This window comes from Furipterus horrens, unplaced genomic scaffold, assembly GCF_987537825.1.
Source record: "Furipterus horrens unplaced genomic scaffold, mFurHor1.1.pri manual_scaffold_15, whole genome shotgun sequence".
In the NCBI taxonomy this organism is placed as follows: domain Eukaryota; kingdom Metazoa; phylum Chordata; class Mammalia; order Chiroptera; family Furipteridae; genus Furipterus; species Furipterus horrens.
Genome location: NW_028327185.1, coordinates 23,353,884 through 23,373,802, shown reverse-complemented (window position 1 = coordinate 23,373,802; position 19,919 = coordinate 23,353,884). Strand labels below are relative to the sequence as shown.

At 46.4% G+C, this 19,919-nt stretch overlaps 1 protein-coding gene across 2 annotated transcripts in view; it reads right to left on the bottom strand.

Annotated features, from left to right (window-relative positions):
- Nucleotides 1–19,919, bottom strand: part of RYR2 (ryanodine receptor 2) — a 550,937-nt gene that overhangs the window by 221,523 nt on the left and 309,495 nt on the right. For both annotated transcript variants that reach the window (XM_090263510.1, XM_090263509.1), the window contains 7 exons: nt 14,238–14,356; nt 13,778–13,911; nt 11,961–12,202; nt 7,856–8,048; nt 5,835–6,051; nt 4,938–5,042; nt 166–269 (listed from right to left, as the gene is read on the bottom strand). In XM_090263510.1, coding sequence (XP_090119636.1) covers nt 166–269; nt 4,938–5,042; nt 5,835–6,051; nt 7,856–8,048; nt 11,961–12,202; nt 13,778–13,911; nt 14,238–14,356 — 1,114 coding nt within the window. The remainder of the gene's footprint in view (nt 1–165; nt 270–4,937; nt 5,043–5,834; nt 6,052–7,855; nt 8,049–11,960; nt 12,203–13,777; nt 13,912–14,237; nt 14,357–19,919) is intronic.

Here is a 19,919-nt window from a genome sequence, read left to right as displayed (position 1 = left end):
TTCAGAAAGTGCTTCTACAGAACACACAGACAGGGTGAAGTCCCAGCAGTCCTGACCCCGTCTACCTGTGCGTCACGAGACGTTCTAACCGGAATTGAAATAACTTGGCAGCTGAATGAGAAAGTGCAGGGGAGGCCGATGGGGAGGGGACGTTCGGAAACTCACTTCAGGGTCTCGAGAGACATCTGCAAGTTGTAATTGCGCTCCTGCTCGGGCAGCTGGGAGAACTCCACCAGGCACGGGTGCTGCCTCTTGTTGTCATCTCTGATCTGCAACGGGACGGAAAGCGGCATTGAACGGCCTCCCAGGTCAGACACGGCAGCGGCCACCCCAACACGCAGAGCGAAGTGGAGGAAAAGCCGGACAGGACACCCAGGCCACCGGCACAGCTGCGCACGTGACCTCCAGGCACAGGTCACGCCTGAGGTCATGGGTCATCCCTGAGGTCACAGGCCATGCCTGAGGTCAGGGCTAGCACCTGGCATCCCTGGGCTGTTCAGCCTGGCATATTTCCTGGCCCAGCGTCCACGCCTGCTCTGCCCTGATACCCACACACGCGCTCCCTGAGCAACTCCCAACATTTGCTGAAATCACACCCTGTTGTTGAGGTTCGTCCTACCTACCCTCCCAGCACAGCTACCCACCCACCCACCCGACTCTTTTTCTTCTTCTTTTTTTGGTCCATATCCCTTGCCACCTGCTAAGGGACTAGGACTAGATCCGTATTTATCTGATTATCGTCTGTTCCCCTGCACTAGCCTGTAAAACCAAAGGACCGGGGGTTGGTCTGCTCTGTTCTTCGAAGTGGCCCCGGCACTGTGAACACGCGTGGCCACGGTCCACACCCAGCACGTTCTGTAAATCGACGTTAAGTCTATGTGAAAAGGTGCAGTAACAATTTCATTTTAACATGCAATAATTTTTAAGTGTTTGGAGCCAAACTGGTTCGAGACCTCACTGGTGAGCAAGCCGTCAGCTGTGGACTCTTCAGGGTGGTCCCAGCCCCTCCTTTCTCCCGCAGACGCTGAGCCCCATTGTCACAAGCCACCCCACCACCTTCACAACACTGATGAGCACCATGCAGGGTGTCACAGTCATCCTTGAGGGTGCACGTTAGAAACCAGACTGAACTAAAATCCCGACTTTAGGAATGATTTCGTGAGAAAGCCGTCCTAGGCCACTGCACTAGCTACTAGGTTCTCATCTTCTCAGAGACCAAGGGGACATGGGTGGCACAGCTGTGCAGCACCCAGATGGCAGCACATGAGGCCAGGGAGGGAGTCGCTCCCTGGGGACACCACTAGGTTCCATAAATGCCACAAAAAGGTATGCAAACATGGCCAAGACTGTTTAAAGTCTGCAGGAGCCCCCAAGGTAAAAACAAGACACTTACTCTTTCCTTTCTGGTGGCCATTACAAATGAACAGGGTTTACAGAAAAGGATACATTATACACTGATTTAAATGTGCACCTTTGGGGATGAAACCTAGAGTTACAAAATGTAACTCTCAATTCTAAACACGGAGGTGAACATGAACCTGTCCCAGGCCTGAGCTAATCCACCGTTTCAGTTCTTTCCACTTCTCCACCCCCTACGTCCTCCCTGGAGCCCACGCCAGAAGCAGAGGTCTGCCCAGACGTCCTCCCCTTACCCTTCGGCGGCACGGGAACTCCAACAAAACACCTGCTATCACTGTTGGCTCTCCATCCCCAGGGCAGGTGCTCTCCACCTCCACTCCCCTGGGCCACCCTGGTCCCCTCCCCAACCCCACTCCAGGCTCACTGTCCCCATACCCGCCGCTGAGCTCCTTTCCAATGCACAGACAAGCATGGCGCCCCCCCCCCACTCTCCAATGCTCTTGCTCCACCCACGGAATAAAGCCTGTCCTGCCACGTCCCCTTTGTCTACCCGGCCAGACCTCCCGCCTGTGCTGCTCCACCGCTCCAGCACCGCCCTCGTCCTCTGCAGGTGCCCTAACCCTGTGCAGTCACACTCAGGTCCGCAGCCTAGCACGCTCACCTGCTCCCTGACTGCAAGTCAACCGATTGAGTTGTCCTACAGGCCTCAGCAAAGATTCACCTCCTCCTGGAAGCCTTCTCTGATTTCCCAGGAGAGACCTAAATATCCCCTCTCCCCTCTGTTGGCACCCCCGTTAAGGACTGTTGGCGCCCTGGCTGCTGTGGCTCAGTGGATTGAGTGCTGGCTTGGGAACCAAGTGTCACTGGTTCGATTCCCAGTCAGGGCACACAACTAGGCTCCATGTCAGGTCCCCAGTTGGGGACGCATGAAAGGCAATCACACAGTGATGTTTCTCTCCCTCTTTTTCTTTTCCCCTCCCTCTAAAAATAAATGAATAAATAAATAAATAAATAGTTTTTAAAAATCTTAAAAAAAAAGAAAAAGAACTGTTGGCATGTCTGGCCCTCAACTAAACTGGAAGCTTCTAAAAGGCAAACTGACTCAAAGTCAAGGTCTTTTTATTTTAGACTCAGCACCAAGCCAAGGCCAGGCAAACAGTAGACATATGATCAATGTTAAAGGATGGGATGAATTCCAGACACCATCTGCCGCCGTAGGCCATGAACCAGAGCTCCTGCAGGGCACTCCTGTGAGGAGACCCACGGACATGCAGAGGACAGACATCCTTTGCAAAAACAAAAGCAAAAACCAACATATTCAGCTCCCTGGGACGTTTAAACTACTCCAAAGTCAAACTCACTCGAGACTTCAGTTACCATGTTAAAGAATGTGTGGCATTAGCCTAAAAACAGGACTCATCTAAGTTTAGAATCACGGAGGCCACGGGGGCAGGGCTCACTACCACTCCTCTGAAAGAATTTCTGGAAGCCCCTGAGGATGCAGGACACAGGGCAACGGTTAGATGAAAGGATGTGGACTGTCCTCACATGCGAATCTGAGATATCCCCATCTTTGGGATCTTCTGATGTGACCCCCCTGAGCTGGGCTTCCCCGCTGGCGGAGGAAACCACCACTGCAGCAGGACAGGTGGCCCAGCACACAGACACTGAGGCTGCTTCAATCGGCCCCAGGCCAGGGGAGGGGCAGCTCTGAGGAACTGTACTCCCTTCCAGGATCTGAGACTAAGAGGCTCTCTGAACCCAGCCATGAGAGGAGGTGTGAGCAAGACTGCATTCCCCTGGAAGAAGAGACACCAGCCCTGGCTGGCTGGGGAGCTCAGCTGGATAGAGCACCATCCAGACACCACAAGGTTGTGGGTTCAATCCCCAGTCAAGGCACATACAAGAATCAACCAGTGAATGCATAAACAAGTGGAACAGCAAATCGGTGTGTCTCTCCCTCCCTCCCTCTCCAAGCAATAAAAAAGCATTATAGCCCTGGTTGGTGTGGCTCAGTGGATTAAGTGCTGGCCTGAGAACCAAAGGGTTACCAGTTTGATTCCCAGTCAGGGCACATGCCTGGGTTGCAGGCCAGGTCCCCAGTTGGGGGCATGCAAGAGGCAACCACACATTGATATTTCTCCCCCTCTCTCTAAAAATAAAGAAATAAAATCTCATTTAAAAAGCATTATAAAAAAACAGACACTAATGAGAAGTTATATTTTCCTCATTTTTTAAAGCACAAAGTCAAGTCCAAGTTCAGTGCAGAATGGCTTCACCAAGGCGGTCTGGGAGCTCCCACAGACAGCAAGCATTCCTGTCCCTAGAGGGCTTTTTGAGGGCTTTTGATGGTTTGCAGGAAATCTCCCTAAGTCTTTGTCGCCCGCAATCCTCTCTCCCTCAGCTTGAAACATAAGGTGAATTTCGTCCAAAATTCAAATCCCTCAACCTGAAACTTATGGTAAAATTTGTCTGTGATTCCTCTGGCCTTAACAGTGTACACAGTCATAACACCTCTCTTTAGTGACTTTAATTGATGGTTACATCTTTTACTTAGCATTTGTATATTATCCCAACTTTGAAAAGTCAATGAATGTAGCAGAAAACTAGGCACTGATTGAGTTTTTGCTGCACTGACAATCATCTCACCATTACTGGCTTAATGAAAGGATCCCATTTTCGGATCATGCCTCAGTGGGTCTCAGAGAGCAGAGAAGTGCCAGACTAGAAGCTGGGAACCAGGGTCCAGGTCCTGGCCTGACCTCGGAGGCTCTGTGACAACATGAATGCACTCATTCCTATATTCAGTCAAATATAAGAAAGTGGTAGAACCTTTGGGGATACTTAAACTAATAATGTTATAAGAATGAAAGTACTGCCACAGTCCTGTAGAAAACAGGTACCCTGGGATTAAACAGGAAGTTATTTAGCTTTAATCTAAATGTTATCGACAAACTCTAAACTGAGTTCTTCTTTTCTTTTTTTAATCCTCACATTTGTTTACTGATTTTAGAGAGAGGAGAAGGGAGAGAGAGAGAGAGAGAGAAACACCGATTAGCTGCCTCTCGCCCACACCCAAAACCCACAACCCAGGCATGTACCGTGACAGGGGATTAAACCCATGACCCTTAGGTCTATGGGACGACACTCCAACCAGCTGGACCACACCAGCCAGGGCTAAACTGAGCTCTTTAAAATTAATCATTCGGTAACATAAGGTGTCGTTCTTTCTCAGCCTGACCCCACTTGTGAAACCAACTGTGACCTCTGTCCGCAGACATGTGTGTCACGCCATGGGGACTAAGAGAAGTGTCAAAGAGGGGAACGTGAACTGACTTCTTCCCATGTTCAGTTTTCACTTCCAACTTCACTGAGCGTCAAGTGCCTTAGAAAGCAATGCGCACTGTCTGCCTATGTTAACCTTGGCTGAAAAATGTAACCTTCAGCTTAAAGATGGAAAACTTTCCTATGGTTGAGGCAATGGAGCCATCCTTCAATGAACCCACAGTCACCGTGTTCCCTCTACGAAAGAAAAACTACATTAATCGAATCTGAAAATAAATTTCAAAACTATGTACCGGACCATACTGCCAGCCAAGTTCAATTTTGTTCATAACCCAGAGCTCATGGATATTCTCTGCCAGTTTTTCTCTGATCCTCTCCAGGTGGGGAGGCAACACAATCTAAAATTGAAGAAAAGAAAAAGAAAAAGAAAACACATGAGAAAAAAATACAATAAAACATCAGTAACTGTCCTCGCTATAATTGGACTAAATAGAACTGTCTCATTAAAATATAACTAGGTTCTAAACCATCTGTTATAACCTGGTTATGAAAATATAACTAGTTATCTAAATATTCTTTAGATAAATTTTGGGACTTTTTCTTGGGGCGGGGGTGGAAATCGAGGTTTCCAATTTGTGAACGAAAGTGAAGAAGAAAGAAAAGAGAGCTTGCTGGGGACAACCACCCTTAAGGAAAATCTGGGCTGCCCACCAGAGCTGTGTTACTTAAAAGAAACCATGCAAAGGTCTCACACCAACCTGGCCACACCCACAGACCAACTGAAGGCCACTTGACTCTCTGGCCTATGATCTTAATCTCTACCCAAGGCCAAGGTCAAGTTGCTTCAAAAAAGTAAGTGTAAATAGAGGGGAGAAATAAAACCTCCACATCTACTATGTAAAATGTACTCTTTAAGTTAGCATGTATTCATTTCCTAAGGCTGCGACCCATTACGTGTTATAAAAGCAATGTAATGCCTTAGGACCACCCACAAAAACAACATGGATCAGAACAGAAAGTAGGTAAGCTGACGTGGTAACGGAGAGCATTATTTTATGGAACCTGTTTCAGTCATGCATATACACTGTATTACAGGAAAAAGGCATTGCTGTGGGCTACAGCCAAGCATGTGGAAGCCGCTGCAGTGAGGAGGATGACAGTGCAGGTGGGGCCTCAGGCCAGCCCAGTACCTGGCTGGTGTCCACAGGGACCGGTGTGAAGGCGGCCTGCGTCAGGGGCACCGTGGGGCCCAGCAGGTCCCGGGTGTAAGTCCGCTCTTGCTTGTACTCCCGGCTGTGTTCCACTTTCAGCTTCTCTTTGGGCAGAACAGCTTCGTAACAAGGAGCGTAGCCGGGTGGGGGGAGGAACTTAAATTCTCCATGTCGCCCCCCAAGCAGGAAGCGTACCCTGAAAAGGACGTAGGTCAGGGTCAGTTATAGCTCAGGGTACACAGGAGATTCATGATCTACAAAGCACAAGGAACACATTATCAGGATAAAATTAACTTTATCAGAAGCCACATTTTTTCTTCTAAGTACCATCATGTTGGCACCTTCCAGTCTAAGAGCCTCTAATCATAAAAGGCAAAAAGGGACCAAAAGAGAAAACCTGACTGAATTACGACAATGGATCGGTGCACATGTCCCACACTGGAGAAATAACAAAAGCACAGGCATCATATTCCCAGGTGAATGAAATACCTGTCCACAGACGTCGGTCATTAATGTCTCAGGGTGCCCAAATTATCAACAAAGAGCAGACCAGATAGAAACATCTTCACATTTCAAGCCTGGGTGAGGTCATGTCCCAGTGACATTTTAGAGCAGCGGTTCTCAACCTGTGGGACGTGACCCCTTTGGGGGTCGAATGACCCTTTCACAGGGGTCGCCTAAGACCATCGGAAAACACATATATAATTACATATTGTTTTTGTGATTAGTCACTATGCTTTAGTTATGGTTGGGGGTCACCACAACATGAGGAACTGTATTAAAGGGTCAGGGCATTAGGAAGGTTGAGAACCACTGGTTTAGAGGGACTCAAATGATATTTCCATTTGCTGAAGAAAAAAAGTAACTTTACTTCTTAAACTTATTCAATCACAAAAAAACTTGGTAACGTCTTTTATATACCATACTCATTTAATTAAAATAATTTAACCTGCATCCCACTGAACAACCCTATTATGAAACAGCTAAATACTACTGATTTCTTGAGCTCTCAGCTTACAATAATAAATTCAAACTTTTGTCTTCTTTGTAATTCTTTTTCTAATTTGTGTTTCAGTTCCAGGCCAAAAAATATATAGTAAAACAAATAAAGTAAAATGCGAAAAACAAAAATTGACAGAAAGCAAAAGGTTTAAACCACACCAGAAGCTTATAGAAAGAAATATAATTTGCATAACTACAAAAGAAAAGGTCACTGGTATATGGATAGCTAATATTTCATCATCACTCTGTCCTGTTAATATGGTGCTTCTGTAGCTAGGAATTACTCCTGAGTAGAACTACAACAAAAAGAGTAGCCAGAATAAACGGGCAATCAGTTGTGGTAAGTGATCCCCTCTCGTTAAGTAGACACAGACAGTCATGTATTAATACAACAGATAACTTGGGGCCAGTATCACAACAGACTGACGTCTAGTAAAGTTCTCTTTGCAGAACTCAAAAGAATTATTATTTTAATTTCTATTGCCATCTGGTCGTAGCAAACAAGCAAAGGGTTAGATGCAACCACTGAGTCAGCTGATTACAGGCGGATAATTTACAAATGTAACGTAGAGGTTAACACAGAGAGCAGCTGCCTTGATCACAAGAAATTTAGCTTCTGTAGTGATGAGGGGCTTTGGAGTGGGGTGTGGAAGTGTGATGAAAAGATAAAGAAGCCCAACAAAACTAAACAGAAAAAATAAGTGGTGTTTTTTACACAGTGCTGTTCATTTCCTCTTATTAAACAAAAAGGGAACCTAAATGAACTTGAAATATTTCGGGACACTGGTTGGAAGGAGGCAGTGGATAGATGGATATGTGGACAAAGCCCCCCCAAAACTCCCAAAACTCCCACTATGGGGTGAATCATGCCCCCATAAGGAACAGGCAGATGCTGGGGGACAGATGGCAGGGAGTAACAGGGAAGCAGGGTGGTGGCAGTGCAGGGACCGTGGAAGTACAAGGAGATGGAAACAGACCAAAACCAGAGAAATACTAACTTGATTCCTGCAGAGAAACTAACAACGGGAAAGAAGAGGCCATCAATGTTGAAATTCTCAAACATTCCTTGAACAGGCTGCCCATTAATGCGGAATGAGATGCTCGGGGCGCTGAGGTCCAAACAGCAGCTGATGACATCATCGGTCCGCAGCAGGTGTTGGTTGGGTGAGCTCACCGTGCTAGCGATGCAACCTGCAGGGCAACACGGCGGGGGGGGGGGGGGGGGGGGGTGTTTGCCTCAGAGTCATCTTCAGAGGGCCGACAGGTGGGGATCAATCAGTGCACAAAACGAAGCTGGAATGCATATGATATTATATGCTAAACCCTTTGTCAAAAAATGTGGCTTGTTTCTTTAGAAGCCAAGCTTTGTTATAAAGTGGTCCTTCTGCTCTGCAGAAATTTCTGCGCATACATAGATGGCAATCATCTTAGAGCTGATAACACAATGATGTCAGAGGAAAACCCAGGAAAGATATGAGTTCCCACAGCCATTTTACCAGCTAGCCCCTTGTGGGACCGTCAGCTAATGTCTTAACTTCTCTAAACCAAACCTTGGAGAGTCTCAGACTCAGCAGGCAGTTCAAGTCAGCCCCTTTTAAAATTATTAGGTTTCCTTTGTTTTTTAAAATAAAAATACACAAGGATAATAAGAGCAGAAAATGCATATATGCCAACTGGTCTGTTGTTTCACAATTTATTTCACGTACGATCTCGGTTGGCTTCTTAAATTCAGCAGCATACAACTGGAGGCATGAAAATGGTATCTGGTAAATGCCAGTGGATGCCCCAGCAACCTATGGCCTAGCCCACTCTTGACTTTGTCAGAACTGCTATGCTAATGAGTCCCCTGGGTGCACTGGGCAACCGGAAGGAGAGGTTCTCCTTCACATGCGCCCATAAACATGCGGAATGTCTCTATTTAAGCAAAGACAATACATTTCGTGATACAATCTTTGCATTCTTAACCTTTTTAAATTTTTAGCAGGCCCAGGCTTGACTCCCAACATGTTTAAAATGTCATCAATAGAGCAGGTCTAGGTTAAAAGTGTGCATTTTTATTTTACCAATATTCACATCTGCAAGCAATAAAATCGTATCCTTTTTTGTATCAACTTCCGTGGCTGATAAAAATGTTATTACGAAGATATGAACTATAACCCAAATGCACTGCCCAGTCTGAGGGATATTATGCTAATGCTAACAGCTGTCTAGAAGTCGCCACCTGAACGGTTTTGCCGGGCCTGCGACAGGCAGGTGAGAGGCGCGGGGCCACAGCTGAACAGGCGCTCACGCTGCGGGGCCTGTGGAGGCTGCTCACGCTGCGCTCAGCTGCACCCACCTCGAGCCCACAGTGCCTCCCGCCTGTTCTCCGCAGGAGCCCAAAGGGAAGGCAGCAGAGCCCGGCTTAGGTCCCGGACCAGCAGCCCACTCCCGCCCCTCCAGCACGGCAAGGCCATCTCCTTGCAGAGTCGTCATGATGACAGTGAATGGCGTGCAGGACTTGGCCTCAGACACTGCGGCCTCTCACGTCAGTCCTTTTGTAAGGCACCACCCTGTTCCGTGGCAGTCCTCCACATTCTGTATTAAATTCTCCACAGGCACCAAGATTTCACACTTCTGGCTCTTACTAAGATGTGGGACTTGGAGGCTCTGAATGCAATTCTGCATCCAGAGATGGGTGGGTGGTGACCTTGGGCCGTGTGTGATGGGAAAGAGTAAATGAGGACACAGCTCCAAACGCCTGCTGAGGAGCCCACTCCCAGGTACACGACACAGAGTGATAAGGCCGTGCCCCAGGCCAGCAATCACAGATGCTCAATACTCTGAATTCTATTTCAACTATTAGCAGGAAAGGGATAGGAGAGATTATCTGAATTAGTACATCCTTTGATCTTGGTCAATCAATCAAAAACCAGTTAACTTAAACTCATCCTTGCAGACGACGAATCTAAAACAAGCTAAGCATGTAAAAATCCCATGGCTCAGAGCACACACCTTTCAGCACAGACATGATACAGTCCACGCTGCCTTGTCAGTTAAGGGGAAAAAAAAATTTTCTGTTGACATAAAGTTTCAAGATGATTTTCTCCTGAAATTCCACAACCTTTCTGTGACATGTTCACAGATTCACTGAATTGTTTTTGTTTGTTTGTTTTGCAATGAAAGGCATAGTGCACACAGCTCAATTCTGTAAGTCCTATGTGTTGAAAGAAAAATCTTCAGACTAATGCAAGAGTTAGTGGTGACGTGGCGCTATTTGGCTAAAACAACTAGGAACAGCCTGGCACTGTCCTATCAGAGGACTTTTCCGACCCCGCCCATCTGCGTAAGGAGAAAACAAATGAACGTTTCTTTCATTCATCTGAGTCCTCCCCGTTCCGTGTACAGCGATGCTAGAGGATAAAGAGAGGGGAGTTCAAATTTGTAATAAAACAGACGTGAACTCTATTTTATGTCTGTTAGGTCTTCTGAGGTTACTATTCTTCACCTCTGTTTGGTCCGTAGGAAAATTTTACAAAGGGAATAGGCATCAGGACTGCAGTGTGACCTGCTCGGCACACCCGTGCCGCAGGCAGGGCGTGGTTAGCCAAGAGTCGAGTTCCCCAGATGCATCTCCCACCCTTCCAGGAGCTGCTGGCACTGAACACAGAAACCCCCTAAGGGACTGCTGTTAGACACAGCTACAGAGAGTGCTTTTATTTATAAACTTACTACCATAAACTCAGGTGTAATTCAATTTAACTTTTAAAGTTCTTCTCCTAAGCTATGGGAGCCCATAAGAGACCAAGTTTAACTTCTTATAATGCAAGGCAACTTTCTGTATTTTCTATATGCTAAATGTGTTACAAAATAACATGAGAGCTATACTTTAAATGCACCTTTCTGAATATAAACCTATGTCTGCACAATCATGCTGAATTCTAATACCTAAGAAATATCTACAAACTCAAAGATAAACTTTTAAATTGTGCCAACCGAAATACAGTATACCTTTTCATAAATCAGAGAAAAGAGTATATATATGTGTGTATGTGTGTATGAATCATATATATATATGTATATATATATGATTCATTTTTTATATATACTCAACCATTTATAAAAGCTAAGGATTGGTAGCTGGTGAAATGAACTATATTTTTATTTTTAAACAGTTCCACCTTTCTGAAAGTATCATGTGACTATAAACTGATTCCTCATAACACAGGTTACAAATTAGATTCCTGAAGTTAAATTATCTACTAGGAGATGGAACTTAGTATATTCTTTTCCAATTTTTTCCCAGGGATTGTTTGGTTGTTTTTAATGTGGGAGCTAAAGCTTCATAAACACCAAGTAAAGTAAGTAGGAAATAAATAATTTTTTTGCAGTTGCTTCATAAATCAAAATGCCACTTTTTAAATACAGAAGTCCCCCCTTATCTAAAATTTTGTTTTCCATAGTTTCAGTTAAAAACAATCCACTGGGGTCTGAAAACAATAAATGGAAAATTCCAGAAATAAACAATCATAAGTTTTAAACCATGTGCTCCTCTGAGTACTGTGATGAAATCACTAGCTGTCCACTCTTCCCCTCCCAGGACAAGAGTCACCTCTCTGTCCAGCATCTCTAGGCTGTCCCCGCTCCCCGCCAATAGACATGTAGCCGTTGTCATGACGACAGTGGTGATATTGCAGTGCGTACTGACTGGATCGTGGCCCCAAAGTGCAAGGGCAGCGGCACTGGCAATGCGGATATGCCACAGAGAAGCCATCAAGAAGCCACCTTTTCCTTTACGTGAAGAGGTTCGTTTGCATAGGAAAAATTAAAGGACATACAAGGGTTTGGGACTCTCCATTGGGCATCACTAGGGGTCGTGGAACGTATCCCCAGCAGATAAGGGGACATCCCTTATATTGTTCATAAGATAGCGCTTTGAAAATGTACTTTAATTGTAAGTTTTCTTTTCCCCTAGTGAAATTCTGCTCTTTACTTAACACTGTCATTCATCATTTCCACATTACAGTTCTGAACAATAAATGCCACACCGGTGGCTTTGAGCAACGCACAGCAAAGACAAACATCTCCCCTCAAATGCAGTGAAAGGACAGGGACGGGGCTTACCTGCCCAGAGGTGCAGGCCATCGAATCCATAGGAGAAGAGGTCGTCCCCAACGCCGTTCCCGCCCCACTCCTCACCCCCGCCGGGGTAGGGGGAGTAGCCTTCCGTGGAAGCCCAGCCCACGCGCAGGTGAGTCGCTTCGGCCGTCACAAAGGGCTCCGTGTGGTCCACCATCAGCTCATAGTACCACTTCTTGTACTGAGCAGACCCTTCGCTGACGCCCAGAAAAATATTGGGCCTCATGCTTTAAAGAGATAGAAATGCACGTGAGGAAATCCGAACAAACTTCTCACGGGATATATTTACCTCTCGCCGGTTTGAACATCAGTGCTGCTCTTCCAAGACAGGGAACGCAGGTTCCCCCAGTGCTGCAGGATCGCTGAGACAGTCAGGGCAGCGCTGCATGGAGCCCGAGAGCGGCCCCTGCTCCCTGGGTCCCCGCAGCATCACTCCAGGGCTAATGCCCTTTCTTCTCAACTGCCCTTGCGCATGTTTTATTCCATGAACCATGTTCAAGGTGAGACCCTCAGCAGAGCCGGCCTTTAGAATTAATGGAGTTGTTAACCCAGGACAGAGAGACGTCGTTGTAGGCTAAGCCTTGTGTCACACAGGGTATGAGGGTCATGTTACTGAAGGAGCGACGTGACAAATGGGCTTTGCTGTTCTCTCTGCCTCCATGAGAACAGAAGAATTTCTAGTTAGCTGTATTTAATGGGATTTCACGAGGGGACCTGCAGCTTGTCGTTAACACAAGGGATCACAGAAGGTCTTGGGAGACTCCCCTCATTAACAGCAGAGCTGGTCTATAGAGCAGCGACCTCCAACCTTTTTGGGCACTGGAGACCAGTTCTGTGGAAGGCAGAGGAGAGGCAGGAGGCAGAGTTTAGGGGAGTTTGGCTCGCTGGGCCCCTGCGAATGGGTGGATGGATGGGGGAGGGGAGGCAGGAGGCAGACAGACGACAGGTGAGCTTCACCTGTGGCCCGGGGGCTGGGGACCCCTGCTATAGAGAACCATGAGGGACGTCTTAAATCAGTCCCATTTTCAAAGCACGATATAAAAGTAAACACCACATCCCCACGCTTTGGTTTAGAACAGTGAATTGGTGAGTATTTCCTGGACAGCTGGAAGGTGCAGGGCATGATAGCTATTACTATTTTCTTCACGGTAAGCTGTATTTTTATTCTTATTATGGCTGTGATTTTGTATAAGGAAGGCAGCATGGCAGGAGCTCAGCCTCTGGGTTAGACCTGAGTTCCACGTCCAGGTCCCAACGTTCAATCTATAAAGTAGGGATAGAGCACCCAGAGCGAACCCAGACAGGGCAGCGGGCAGGCAAAGCGCTCAGCACAGCGGCGAGCAGGCCCCCAGGGCTCACCGTTGCACACCTTACAAGGTAGATCTGCCTGAAACTGTAGTTTCATTGGTTGGTTATTTGTGGAACTTATTATATTTTGGACATTCCAATTCAATATTTTGATTATACATGGTTCGTATTGAAGGGCAGTGTTTTCGGTTATAGTTTAAGATGTGAAACAGAATTCTGTCCAGCTCTATCCTACATGGCTGTCAGCCTGCTCCCCACGCCCATTATAATCCAGTGACAAACAACGTGACACAGAAGTTCTGAGGCATTTGTCTGTGATAAATGCACATCTGCTTCGTTCATCTACTTTTATTAGAATACAGGAAAAGCTCTTATACTTTTAACTAGTGGAATAAAGCTTAAAACCCTAATAAAACAGAGCACCCACTGTCTCAGCTACAGAACTGGCATGTGAGTTCCTCTCACGACCTGAGACTCTGTCCTTTGGAACCCACCTGCTGACATGGTTCACGAGGCGTGTCTGCAGCAGCAGATCCCGTCCTGGGAGGAGGTTGTCGCAGATGAGATGCTGGTTGGAGCGGACAGCCACTCCGTGGCAAACGCAGAGAGAGCACAGGACGTCCAGAACCTGAGAAGAGAAAGCGCTGCCAGCTGACTCCACTTCCCTTTCCAGATTCGATTACCAGCAGCACTTGGCACAAATGCAAACGTGTTTCCTGCAGTTCCCTCCGATGCAGTCACTTCAGCGTGACAGCGCTGTGGCCACTTACTTAACTACCGCCCTTCACGCACTAATTGAGAAGAGCGTGCTCTCCCACTGATGTCAAGAATAAACACTAAACGATATAACCCAATTATGATGAAGAGGAAAAGCTCTCGTGAAACATTTTTATTTTGAAAATACATTTAAAATTACAATAGAATTCATTCATGGCAAAAACAGGGTCCACTTACCTTGTGATTTCTCCCGTGCTTGTCTAAAAGTGAAATGATGGATTTGATGTGCCCTTCTTTGATAATATTCAGAGCTTCTGGACTTTCTACTAACACACAGTGCAAGACTTCCAGAATGCCTAAAGGTAATAAAGAAAGAGAAAATACGAGGTTAGCCTGTCTACAAGGATCCATCTCTTCCCTTTTCTCATTCTCTCAGATCAAGGTAAAGGGTGAGGCAAAAGAAGGTTTACAGTTGTGAGTCCATGAAACACAGTTCATTCTTATATGATTATTTATTAATTATTGTATTATTTGTCATACGAACAACTGCAAACCTACTTTTGCCCACCCTGTATAACTCTTAGGCACTCCATGTGTGGGTCACATGGCACCCTGACAAGGGCAGGCGGTGTTCAGGTGGGGATGGATAACCAAGGACGATGAAATCACAGTTGTCCAGTGAGGAAAAGGTGAAGACACAGTGCTCAGCTCGGCCAGCGGGGGATCCTGTGGGGAAAGGCAGGAGAGGAAGCAGCTTCCAGGTGGGCGCAGAGAACACGCTCACAACCCTCTTCAGGGCCGGGGCTGAGGGAGGCCTTGAGTGGAGCGCGCACCTGGTGTTCTCTGTATCTATGAGTTGGGATGGCTTTTGATTTTGGTTTTGGATGCCACATACAAGCATATCTTTCTTTGGGGCTGTGATGCACAGCAAGGTGACTACAGTTAATAATATTCTACTGTATATTTGAAAGTTGCTGAGAGAGTAGATGTTAAAAGTTGTCAGCACAAAGAAAAACTAACTATGGGTGGTGATGGATGTTAACGAGACTTATTGTGGTGCTCATTTCACAATAGATACAAATATCAAATCATGTTGTACACCTGATATTAAACATAATGTTACATGTCAATTATATCTTCATTTAAAAAAAGAAAATAAGAATGGAAACATAAAGATAAAAAGCAAATTCAAGTAATTAAGAGTATTTTGCTTTGATCTGTGCAAATAAGTTTTTAAACCTGAATAAAAGAAACATTTTTAGAAACAATAGTAACAAAACAGGATGCAATGTCTGTTTCTATTTATTCTGCATTAAGTCTCAATACTTCATCAATTCATGCAGCTATGTCACTCCCCAGTATTGCTGAGAGCAGGTGAGCAAGAACACTCCCTGCCTGTCCTCTATGCAGTGTACGGTTCCCTGTTAATGTGTGGACAGTTCTACAGAAGCCTACTCTTATATCCTATATTTCACCTAAGTTACTCGAACTTATTTTGAGTTCACAGACTTAGAACAAACGTAAACGAGGGCCGCCCACAAAGCACACACGTGACAGACAGCACTGAGGGCTGACACGGGCCTCGGCAGCACCGCAGAGAACCGGGGCTGTGCTGCCAGGACTGGCCGTCGAATAGGAGGAGTGACCAGAACTGACACTGACATTTCCAGGTCAGTTTTAAGTGCCACATCCTAACTGTCTTCCAGACATCCATCCAGAATGTCCCCAAGTACCTCCAACCCACTTCTCCAAAACTTGACACATTACCTTTTTCTGTACATATCCATGTGAAGCTTTTTCTCTGGTCCATCATCCACCTGTATCTTCAAACTAGAAGCCTCAGGCTATTTTGAATTCTCTTCCACATTCTCATTTCCTCCAATCTCATCATTGAACTTCATTAAATCCATGTCTTAATTTATTGGCTAAATTAATTTCATCGACTAGCCTGACTCCTGTCTCTCCTCCCTTCCTAACCCATTCTCCAGACTATGAACAGTCATTGCTCCAAAGCAGCGATTTTCAACTGGTGTGCCCCAAGAATGTTTAAAACATGCAGTACCTGACTATTTAGTCACGGCACTTCCTTTCCACCCCCTTAGACTGTCAAATAATAAAATGACAATGACCAATACAACAATAGTCCTCTGGTATGAATGAATCAAAATCATACCTATTTTTTTTTTTTTTTTTTTTGTCGAAGTGGCAAAATAAGTTTCTTTGGGATGTCACAGAATTTTAGTAATTAGTTAATGTGTGCTGTGAGATGGAAAAGGTTGAAAACCGCTGCTCTAGAACATATGTTTAATCGATGTCAGTTCCCTGCGTAAAATCCTCAGCGGCTTCCCAGGCCTTCGGTCGCCTAGCAGGGGACCTCTGCCCCTCACACCACGGTCTGACAGTCTGACCCCAGCAGCCTCAGCTCCACCGCCCCCACCGCGAAGACTGACCGATTTGTTCTCATACTGAGATGTGAGTCGTGCGTGTCACTCAGCACCACCAGGCCCCCTACAGGCTTGGCGTCAGACTGCAGGGGAGCCTGTCCAGCTCGCAGCGTCCTTCCGGCCGCCCGCCCTTTGCACGGTCACTGTCAGACGTAAACACACTCCCCTGTTCTAACCCGACTGCCTTTCACAGGCAGGAAGTGGCATGTTGCTTCGTCTTCGCCAACACCCTGGGATGGATTATTCCTTTCCTGTGGCATCTATCACATTTTATTGAAATCACTGACTCTCACTTCAATCTCCCATTGGACAATCCTTGAAAGCAAAGGCTTGTTTAATTTTGACAAATGCAAAACTCAGCGTGCAAGTATTATATGTATAATATGCATGATAGTTAGCTCTTTGCCTAAAGCTGTTACGGCTGTAACTCCCTGAATTATTTCTGTTATCAGGAGAAAAATCTCTGAAATGTAACAGATGTCTGGAAATAACGTTACTGAGAGTGTCCTAGGACTGCAGTGGCCGGGAATGCTCAGCACCATGTTTTCTGCAATCAAGGGCAGCGGCCCAGTTTGCTTTTTATTCATATGCTTGCTGCTTGCTTCCAAAAGTGGGAGCCTCATTTGGGATCAGCGTTGACTGGGCTGCTTGCTACTCACAGGTCGTGCACAGGGCTGCCCAAGGCTGGACAAGATGTGAGGAGGGCTGGCAGGGAGAACTGGAAATGGGCCTCTGAGCAGCCATGCAATGTTCAGTCTGAATCTGCCCATTGGGAGATTCCAGCCTGAGGACGTGGCCCCGCACCATGTGGGCACAAGAGTCCTGGTGGGTCCTCCTCACGAGGAGTGAGCTTGGGCACTGGAGGCGAGCGTGGGGAGGGATGTCTGTGCCCCACGACCTCACAGGAAACAAGTAAAACTGCTGGCCGACAGGCACAAAATTCAAATAATCCCAGAACACCAAGGGGTATGCAGGTTTAGAAGAAACCTATTTCAGTGCATGACAGGGACACGGGTGGGACCCAGCTTGGATCCTCCTGAGGGGGACTGATGACCCCGAGCAACCCCAGATGGAGCGTGGCCTTCGCTGACACATGACCAGAAACTCGGTCCAAGCTGAAGGTGAGCAAACAGGCAGGCGCCCGCCCCCCAAGGTGCTCATCGGTGTGAACCAGACTGCCCCCCAGTGACAGAAATGCAGAACTGCGGGGCCCGGGACAGTGAAACCAGAAATTCCAATTACTCAAAACACAGGTTGCTTTTTTTTTCACCCCCACCTGGGAGTTAAATTCACGTAACTTTTTGGTCAGACGTTATTATTAATATCCCCAGGGCTCATTGGAGGCAAATGGAAGTAAGGTTTATATTTAGCCCTGGGTAATTAAATCTTCACAAAGTAACAGGTAAGAAGACTGGGGAAGAACGCTGGGAATGACTGAAAAAGAACAGAAAATCACACCACACAGAAGCAGCACAGCAGCTCCCAGAGTGGCCACAGGACCGCAGGGCTGATGCCCTGGGGCTGACAGGGCGCAGCAGGGACAGAGTCCCAGGCACGGCTGTCATGCGACTGTGTCCCGCACAGGCTACGCACATGGACTCCAGCCCCGGGGGCGCAGCTCGGAGTCCTGGCAGGTTTCAGGCAAGTTTCGTGAGCTCTCTGAGCTCCAGCGTCCCCGTTCCTAACATGGAGATGAGGTTACCAACCCGGGGCTGCTGTAGGAGCGACACGCATGGGCGGGCCTGGATCCAAGAAGTACTGCAGAACATCTGTTCCTTTACAGTCGTGACAAAATAATACAGAAGACCAGTGAAGTGAAATGAAAAGGATCAACGGGGAAACATGAGCAAGGTCCTCAAATTAAAAACTGAGAATGTAGGAAGGCACGGAATAAACAATGCTGATCAAATGGAAAATTCAGAAAAAAAATACTGATTCACTGGCATAAAGAACTGAAATCAAGGGTAGTTATAAAAATTAATTGGTAAATGCGGTAAATTAATCAGTCTGTTAGGCCATGTGCTGGAAATGAGTGAAATGGTTGAAAGAGTAACGATGGGAAATGATTATAAAGTCAATCAATTATATGTCACAAGACTAAATATGAGATAGTTGAATTTTTTAATTTCAAGGACCATATTCTAGAAGTGTAATTTAATACTATCCCACACACAGGCTTTTAGAAAAGCATTCTGGGGAGGATAAGGATTTCGGATAACCACGTAACTTTCTTCATTCAGAAAGGAAAGTTCTGTATCTTTGACCTTCACTTTGGAGGACATCTCTTCCCACTTTTCACATGGCTGGTAAAATATATCAACATACAGGAAGCTCTCCAAATTCAGACTCCCCCCTCCCCTGCCCCGTACTCTTTTTCTTTCCAGCTACAATGTAATGCTTTGCTGAGGTGCGAAGGAAAGCTAAGGAGTTAGGATAACTTTTAGGATAACTTTTCCAGTATCATTCAAAAATCAGTAATTTTTACAAAGGTCTTAACTATCTATCCAACCAGTAAATTTTAGTTGCTAATACATTATTTCAAACCTTTAGAGTGGCTATCTTTTAAAATGTATTGTTTCCCTGTCTTCTTAATTGACCCATCAGCATCAAACGTAATTTACATGACTCAGGGTCATTGCTAAAACACCAATCATTGGACTGTGAGGTGGATGAGGCTGTGGGTGTTGGGGACAAGGTCAGGCAGGTACTGATGCCAGCAGCTCTCATCACAGAGTCTCCTCACAGGTCCCCAGAGCCACCACGATTCTGGCTGGGTGTTCTGCCTGAGGCTCAGGGCAGAGCCTCCTGGGCGTACCACCACTGACCGGTGCAAAACTGAAAGCTTTGAATCAATAGCTGAGCTGCCTCCTCCAAGGATGCCTCCTGGAAAACTGTCTCTTCCTCTGTTGTCACTAGGGTTGTGTGAATGGCTGGTCACTCACAGAGGCCCCTGTGGTTCCCGCAGTGGGGTTTGTTCCCGTGCTGCGAACTCTCGGGCTCTTTCTAAGCCCACCGCTCACAACTCTGCAGATGCAAGGGAGGCACTTCCTGCACACAGGATTCTGGAACACGTTATTCCACAAGCTGCAAGTTTTTCTGTTTGGAAAATGATGAGTGTATGTTCTGCCAGGTCTGGCTGTGACATCTTTGGAAGCATACCATACTTCCAGGTACCAAAAATTGTATTATATGTGGGCGTCAAGCTTTAGCAGTTCAAGACCACTCACAGATGCCTTCTGCTGCTGAACCCCAGAAGATGTCATTTGTGGCATCTCCTGAGAGTGGGAGGAATTGGCAGGCACCCCAAAGAAAGCCACTGTCATCATGAAAAACACTGGGGAATACATCACACACAAAAAAAGCCTCAGAAAGCCCACTGCCTCCTGCCCAGCTGGCGGCTGTGAGTCAGCTGTCCCGAAAGAGATGCAGCTGTAAGGATGCCATGTACACTATCAGCTATATTTTCTCATATAAG